Raw genomic sequence first — 8,549 nt, 5'->3', positions numbered from 1 at the left:
GTGCTGTCTCTTTTGTAAGACGATACGGTAGGTACACTGAAAAAAAGATCGACTTGTAAAATCATCAACATTCATAACATATTAAATAAAATAAAATAAAATAAGAACATTTTAAGACCATATTACTAATACTAAGAATATTAGACTAAAATATCAAAGTTCTTAAATTAAGAATACAAATCTTAAATTGTTCGGAAAGTATGTACTACGTATTTCGTATTCAACAGAAGGTTTCCCGTGGCGCTCTGGTTAGAGAAACCGCTTCAGTCTTGTAACAGTAGGCGCCGGCTCGAATCCCACTGGTGACAAATTAAAAAAACATTTTTAAAATTACCAACACAGTATAAAATGTATATAAATCAAAATAAAAAAATATATATATATATATTTAAAAACACTTAAAATTTTTTTATTTTAATTTTAAGAACATTTATTCTTAAAATAATAACTTGGTCTCATTTGAAATGTTCTTAAAACTTGTTCTTATTTAAAATGGTCTCAAAACCAAGAATTGTATTCTTAATTTAAGAATTTTATGTTCTTGACGCATTTTTTAGACCAAAATTCTTTGTTTTAAGACCAATATATTGATTTTAGAACATTTATTTTATCAGTGTAGAAGCTGAAGTTGGACCTGGAGCTCCTATTTGGGTTACCTACATAGCAGCTCTTAAAGTGAGAGCTTATGACTCGTTGGGGGAGGGGGGAGGGGGGCAACGTCAGCATTGTTTACGGATTGTTTTGGTCCAGGTGCAAACCTGTATATGATGAAGAAGCTTTGGTTACTCTACAACTCCTGGTCACGTGATACTTTATGGATTGCACAACATTTAATTTGTGCTGTGATAAATGAAATGATTGCAGCTCTGGCTTCAGCTCGATACAAGATACGTATAGTCGTAAGTAATTGGAACATTGATTAATATAATTGTAGATTTCATAATTATTTATTTGCGCTCTAAGCATAGCCCACATAGACAAAGTTATTATAGCCATGCTTCTGTCGGAAACTGAACACAGCTTCGCCGGGCAGACAGCCGTTTCTGCAGTGGCAGCCTCTCGGATTACACCTGCCACGGCCGCACCAGGTGCCCTTGACGCCATCGCCGTTGCCACAGATTTTCTTCTCGCAGGTCTCATGGCCATGATACTTGCCACCGTATGTGCCACATGTGGCGTTATTGCCATTCGCTGCCAGCTTGTATAGAATCTTGGAGGGCTTGCAGCAATCGGCAGTCGAAGTCGACGACAGGCAGCCTAGCCAAAGGACCAAAAAGAGGGCTACGATCACTGGAAATCTCATGGTTCAGGTAATAACAACGACAGACTGAAGAGACAACAGCAAGAACGATATTATATAGTCTTCAGTGAGCTTATCAGTTGAGTTTAATGCACGTTGTTGATATCTTTTGTAATTGCTTTTAATTCGATAATGTTTGACTAAATTGATAAGTGTTTATCTTCGCCGAAAGGTGAAAGAAGTTAAAGCTATTTTCAGCAGTACATTGACATGAGGAAATAATCAAAATGATATGTTGACAGTTGTCAAAGTAATTGACTAGACGACATGAACATGACTTATATGATAATCACCGTAGAAGTCAGTGAATCTCTTCACAGCATCGCCCGCTCGACAACCGCCGTCACAGCGGCAACCAAATATGTTGCACGATCCAATGCCACAGTACCTGCCAGTGATTTTCGTACCATCGCCACAAACGACCGCTTTGCAGACTCCTTTACTCTGCTTTTCAGCATTGTACGAACTACAGTCATCATTATCTTCAATCATCCGGAAGGAGAGGACTTTCGAGGGGCAACAAACGCTTTCTCCAGGCTGCACCAGTTCCATTATTCCCAGAAGGAGAAGTGGTATAATCCAACTGAATTTGGACATTCTTCTGGCAACCATAAGTTCATCTGAATTATAATGAAATACAAATTGTTAGACAACATAAAATTAAGATTTCAATTAAGACTTACAATACTAATTTAAAATATGTATACATTATATAATGTGGACAAAAATAGAAATGGTTTCTCATTTAAATTTTTTTTATATAAGAGAAAACAAGTTGGAAGAAAATAATGACAGACTGAAGAAAAATAAAAACAAGGGGGCTCCGTGCCTTGCTCGCTTTGCTCGCGGTAAGGTGTGGCAACAGTCGAGAACGCTCGAAAGAAGGATACTCTGAGCCCACGTACTCTTTTATAAAAGTTGCTTTTCGACCAATTGTTCCTATGGCAGCTATATGATATATAAAAACGATTTGAACCAAATCTGGTCAGAATGCACAAAACCAACACAAATGCATATTCTATTAGTTTGATTAGAATGTCTTAAAAAACAAAAAAACCTTCTCATACTAAATCTAGATTTTCTACCGATCGGTCCTATGTTAGCTATATAATATAGTGGACCGATTTAAACGAACTTCGGTCAGGAAGTACAAAACAAAGTTAAATGCATATTCTATCAGTTTGGCTAAGATATCTTAACAAACAAAAAACTTACTAAAACTTAATTTTCGACGTATCTTTAATCTTTAATTTTATCTGTCAAAGTATAGCTATCAGACGATATCTTTGAACATTTTAAAGAAGTATAGTTATCAGACGGTATCTTTGAATGATAATGATAATGTAGTTAATACTATAGATATGCTTTGTTTCCATTTCTACTCCGTTATTTCAGAAATAAATTGGCTTATAAGTGCAGACAGAATGAACAGAGTTATCAACTAAATATTAATATAAATTCAATGTTCTAATAATTTAACTTTATAAGGCTTTTTCGTATTAATTTAATGACAATTTCAGAAAAGGAAAATTTTTTGTAAGCTATAAGACAAATTAGTTTCAATTGACATTTCAGAAGCGTTTATCTCTTACGGGTTGTAGCACAAAAGACCAACAATTTATCGTTCATAAAATGCACTTTGCCATCAGGACACATTTGAAACTCAATTTATATGAAAATAGTTTAGAGGCATAGGAGATAACTAGCTTAAGCTAATATCTGGCAACTGCTGGAGATAAATAGATTAGAAATGATTTGATTAAATGTGAGCATTGTCAGTATTGGAATATGAACTAAGGTAATTTCATAAACTATACAACAGTTGCGCACGATTTAACATATTCAAGATGTTATGTTAAGTATACGCCGCTTGGCCTTGCACACTAAAAATGAAATTTATATACAAGAGAGACATTGTGGCAACATTGGGCCAGTAAATATTTTATAATTTAATCAACATAAAAGCAACAAAGCATTGTCAATGACGTTGTATGAGTATCGCGCCGCCTCTGTGGTTAACGGGAACAATAAAAACAGGCAATGACAATGGCAACAGCAACGGCAACGGCAGCAAAGACGCCAAAACGAATGTCAAATACGTTGCGCGATAATGTTTAATGATAAGCAGCGAGTGGGGCTAAGTTGAAATACAGTCGGCAATAGTCGAAGATGTTTATAGTGCGAGTGCGACAATAAAAGCGAAGACAGTCGCCATGTGGCAAGGCCTCTTTTCCATTTTAGGAGTCTCAAACAGTGAGAAACAATGAGTGAGGCAAGTTGCAGAGTTCGGGAGACTGCGGAGACTGTGGAGACTGTGGAGACTGTGGAGACTGGGGAGCTGCCTCTGACAAATGGACCGTGTCTGACAAGGGACGGGCCCGTTGTCATCTAAACAATGGACAAGTTTATATTTGCATTTATTTCTATTAGGCACACATTTGTCAAAAGCTGTTTATGTGCTAGCCAAGATGAGATCTTGATCTCTTGGCCAGACCCAATGTGACTTTAACTTGGCCGCATCTTAAGTCAAAAAGTAGGCAATACTTACTTTAAGTTTGCTCCTCAGCTTTGTAGACAGCATCGAAATAAAATATTTATTCGGTATTGCCGTGCACTTTTATTTGACATCATAAACAAAAGCCACGAAAGTGTAAACACAACTTTGCTCAACGGCAAAGTTATTTGCACTGCTGCCTTTCACCTCTTTCCCTCTCAGTTGCTAACTCTGCTGTTGTTGTTGCCCTGTTGTTGACTTATTTAAGCCATAAAGTTCACTCGCACAGTCGCCCACGTATACTTGAATATTGACACGAGCTCGTGTGGGTGTGCCAAATTTAACGCCGTTCTACGCACGTTCATAGACGGAGACAATGGCAACGAAAAAAAGCAAACAACGGCACAAGCAAATGCCAACAAATATATAGTCTTAACGAAGAATTTAAATAATTCAATTCGACTTGTATATACTCTTATTTAAATAATAATAGTTAAACGCCGTAGTTTGAAAAACCTTTGTTTATCATCTCTTCCTTAAAAAACTAAGATTCTTTACTTTAATTTCAGAAATGTAAAAAAACAAGTGGGCGGTGACAGTCGAGCACGCTCGACAGCAGGATAACCTGTCCCAGGTACTCTGTATTAAGATTGATTTTCGACCAATTGTTCCTATGGCAGCTATATGATATATGATACCGAATTAAACCAAATTTGGTCAGAATGTACAAAACCAATTTTAATGCATATTCTAACAGTTTGGTTAAGATATCTCAGAAAACAAAAAACTTTTCCATACTAAAAGTTGATTTTTGACCGATCGATCCAATGACAGCTATACGATATAGTCGACCGATTTGAACGAACTTTGGTCAGTAGGTATAATATCAGCCCAGGTGAGTATTCTATCAGTTTGGTTAAGATATCTCAACAAACAAAAAACTTTTTCATAGTAAAACTTCATTTTCGGCGTATCGTTCCTATGGCAGCTATATGATATAGAGGTCCGATCCAAAAATAAAAATTAACTTGATCTGCGTATGGTATCCAGGAACCTACATACCAAGTTTGAAGTATCTAGCTCTTATGGTCTCTGAAATCAACGCGATCAAGCAGACGGACAGACGGACGGACAGACAGACGTACAGAGAGACGGACAGACAAACGGACATGGCTCAATCGACTTGGCTGTTGATCCTGATCAAGAATATATATACTTTGGGAGGTCTGCCACGCCCCCTTCTGCCTGTTACATACATTCTGCCAAAAACATTATTCCCTTTTTTGCCCATTTTCAATGGGCTCAGGGTATAAAAATAGTACATCGCTTAATTAATTTATTTTTTATAAGGTCAATATGGGATAGTTCCATAAAATTAGTTTAAAGTTCTTCTATGCGTTACAAACATCATCATATAGTTTAGCGATACATTGCCAAGTTGCTAAAAAGGCCGGCAGCAATTGAAAAGCGCATAAATTTGGGCCAGCTACACACACAAGAAGCGCGTGTGTGTTTTGGTGTGTGTGTGTGTGCTTGGGTATATGTGATTGGGATGTGTTACTAGGTCCTGACATTGCTCTTCACGTGCTTTTGGATTTCTTTTCTTTTCTTTTCTTTGCACGCTTTGCCTTATTTATTTAGCTTTCTTGTGCGTTGTTATTGAACCCGTTGCCTACTTTAGAGCGCAGTCCTTGCTTAGACGCCACAAGTGGTAAATGCTGTGATAGAAAAATAAACTGAAAAAACTAATTGATCACGATCTGTGTGACAGTTCATTATGCATCGGCCTTGGAGTCGCGGCTATGCAACATTCAAAGGTTTATTCGCAATAACAATTTGTATTTATGTGCCACTGAATGTGCTTTCCTCTGTCTCTGTCTCTGTATTAACGCATATGCCGCACACGCAGCTACGCATCTACTGTGGGTTGAGTGCCACACTCCCATTGCCGCAACGAGCTTTAGTCGCAATTTTTGTTTACGTTTAACGCTGCTGGCAAGGCTCCTTGGACGGTCACCTTGCCGGGACGGTTTACGTGCCACGCATATAAATTATTGTAACTCGGGCGTATTAAAAATGTACGAGTGCTCATCTTGTTATCCTGTTGTGTAAGCGGATTATGTCGGGCATAAATGTCATGCGTTGTGCGGCTGTTGAAACCACGCCATATTCCACGACTTCCACACCATATCTCTTGCTCCCTTTGCCTTGCTCTATCCTTCTCTCTCTCTCTTATTTTACTCTGGTCGAGAAGCATTTGATTTAGTAATTCAATAAGTAACTACTTGTGGTATAGTTAATACTGATTAACAATGATTTCATTTGCTAAAATAACTAAAATGATTTTTATATTATTTGAAATTTAAATATATCATATTACATTATATCATTTTTTTAATGCGTTTTATTGATATACTTGTAACATCATCATTATCATTGAAGCCTAAGTCTTTTATTAACTCTGCTAAAGAATCCCTTGCTGTTTTTGGTAAGCGTATTTTATATTCGCCATGAAATTTCAATGCTTACTGCTCTTTCTGTTTTTATTCTTCTCATTTGTCTGTGGCAGCGATTTGTGTGGCACTGTTTTTGTGTCATTTCGTATTAAGCATTACGCAGTGCCATGCACGTGCCACCTTCTTCCCTCCTACCCCTCACCCAACCTCCTCCACCTACAGCTCACATCCATCGTCTTTTTTTGCAGAGCATCGACAATATTTTGATTTTTATTTTATTGAAATTTAAACCGCAGTTCGTCGGCAAGAATCGATGGCTGGCAATGAAACGCAATTCGCACATAACTTTGCGCTTTAAACTGTTAACCGATCACAAACTGGTTGTGAATTGGGTTTCAAAAGGAGGCAGAAGGAAGGCAGTAGGAAGGCAGCAGCAGCAGCAACAGCAGCAGAAGCCGAGGGACAACACAAATTCGCGGCCAGCAACTGCAATCGTTAATGGTAGTTTCCGATTTCACTTCAGCATTTTGGTCACATTTTGTGCGAGTGTACGGAAAAAGCGTTCTATGCAAATATAACGAGTGGCTTTTGCGAATGTTTGCATTAGCCCAAATTTTATTGGATGCCAAATTGCAAACGTTGCATTGCCACGAGTGCTGTGGCAGCTTATCGCATGCAACACGGCAACAATTTTATTTGCTTCACGAGATGAAAGCAATGTAATGCTATGCTGATATGTAAATTCATGCTTGATATAAATGTCTGTTTAGTCAACAACATCCTCTCCAGGATTCGGCAAAGAATCTGCATTAGATATTCTGGAATTGTGTTTTTATACCCTGTAAAATGCTAAATTTTACCTAATAAAATTTAACTAATGTTTCGGATTTTGTAAATTAGAAACAATTAATAATATGTGTTGAATTGTGTTTTAAAAAAAAATATTTAAGATTAATTCTTATTTTTAATTTTAGTTTGAAAATAAATAAAAGCAATAAAATTTCACTTGAATTAAATATTAATTACTGATTTACTAAGAATATTTTTAACAGTTGTTTCCGGAACTTTGAAATAGTAGTGTTGTTATACAATTTGTTCTTTAAATTAAGGTATTGATATAAATTATGTTTTGCACATTTTCAGACCGAACTAAGTTCGTAGTGTCCATAAGTCGAGCATATCTAACTCACTTTCTGATATCTTATTGCATTCACCGTGTCTCCAAGCAATGACAAGTATTCAATTATGACAGAAATATAATAACAATAGGAAATTTCTATAATTAGCATAATTAACGATTTTAACGAATTACTCGCTTACTGACAAAGTTTAGTGCTTTATTCACACTTCGATAATTGCCACTAATTGGATTAGGAAGATGTTGCCAGTTCTTGCATGTGTGGTTAGGGTTGAACTTATGATGAACTTCTATAACTTGTAACAAAAAGAGGAAAAAGTGATAAGCCAGTTGCTGCGGATTAACGATATGCTATAGTCAGTAAACTGGTCAGTTGGTCGGATTCCCAATCTGTCAGCTGGCATCAGTTTGCTGACCAGTAGACACTGGACTGTTATGACTTTTGAGATATGAGAAAGCATAAAGCCTTAACAACCATATACGCCCACACTCGAATCCAGACACTTGGTCACAATGTTGTTTTGTTTTTGAAGCGCCTTTGATATTGACGCTTTTGTCTATGCTCTATCTCACTTTCTCCCTTTCTCTCTCTCTCTCTCTCTGTCTTGGGCACATACAAATTATTTGCAGCTTATCAGCGCTCGGCTGTTGTCCATTTTATGGCAGTTTTGCCTTTGTTGTCGTTGTTTTTAGTTACTTAGCTTGGCCCCTTGGTCAAACGGTGTGTGTGTGTGTGTGTATGTAAGGTTTGGGGTTTGAACCACTCCATAGTTCAGGGATTTCACGCTGTTTAAGTGATGCGTGTTTGGTCGCTGTAGATGTGTGTGTAACCACAAATACTCGACACATTCCCACACACACACACACACACCCACAGAGGGACAGTGAAGCACACTTATCGCAACCAAAAGAGAACGACATCACTTGAAAATTGCCTAAGCAGTTTCCCCAACCATTTTTTCAATGTGAAGTGCGCGTTTCTCGTTTTGTTTTTACGATGTCCTCGAATGACAGGACATAGATTTTGTTATTGTTGTTGTTTTCCTGTTTTTATACTATTAAGTTCTGTATTTTGCTTTGCTTTGCAGGCAAATGAAATGTCGAAAACATGGGCAAAGTCAATAAGAATTTGGACACCGCATTGCTTTTCCAGCATATCTC

At 37.2% G+C, this 8,549-nt stretch overlaps 2 protein-coding genes across 2 annotated transcripts; both read right to left on the bottom strand.

The window, feature by feature from the left end:
- Positions 1 to 958: 958 nt before the first annotated feature.
- On the bottom strand, positions 959 to 1,303 carry LOC117789498 (protein Diedel-like). The gene has a single exon (XM_034628528.1). It carries the CDS (start codon positions 1,301 to 1,303, stop codon positions 959 to 961), a length of 345 nt encoding a protein of 114 aa, XP_034484419.1.
- Positions 1,304 to 1,399: 96 nt separating this feature from the next.
- Positions 1,400 to 1,912, bottom strand: LOC117791046 (protein Diedel). Its single transcript, XM_034630674.1, has one exon. It carries the CDS (start codon positions 1,910 to 1,912, stop codon positions 1,559 to 1,561), a length of 354 nt encoding a protein of 117 aa, XP_034486565.1. The 3' UTR covers positions 1,400 to 1,558.
- Between the last annotated feature and the right edge of the window lie 6,637 nt (positions 1,913 to 8,549).

Source organism: Drosophila innubila (assembly GCF_004354385.1).
Source record: "Drosophila innubila isolate TH190305 chromosome 3R unlocalized genomic scaffold, UK_Dinn_1.0 2_E_3R, whole genome shotgun sequence".
NCBI lineage: Eukaryota > Metazoa > Arthropoda > Insecta > Diptera > Drosophilidae > Drosophila > Drosophila innubila.
This window is presented reverse-complemented; position numbering and strand designations above follow the sequence as displayed.

Excerpts from the sequence above, each read along its gene's own strand:
- LOC117791046 (XM_034630674.1), bottom strand. The coding sequence starts at position 1,912 with ATGGTTGCCAGAAGAATGTCCAAATTCAGTTGGATTATACCACTTCTC.
- LOC117789498 (XM_034628528.1), bottom strand. The coding sequence starts at position 1,303 with ATGAGATTTCCAGTGATCGTAGCCCTCTTTTTGGTCCTTTGGCTAGGC.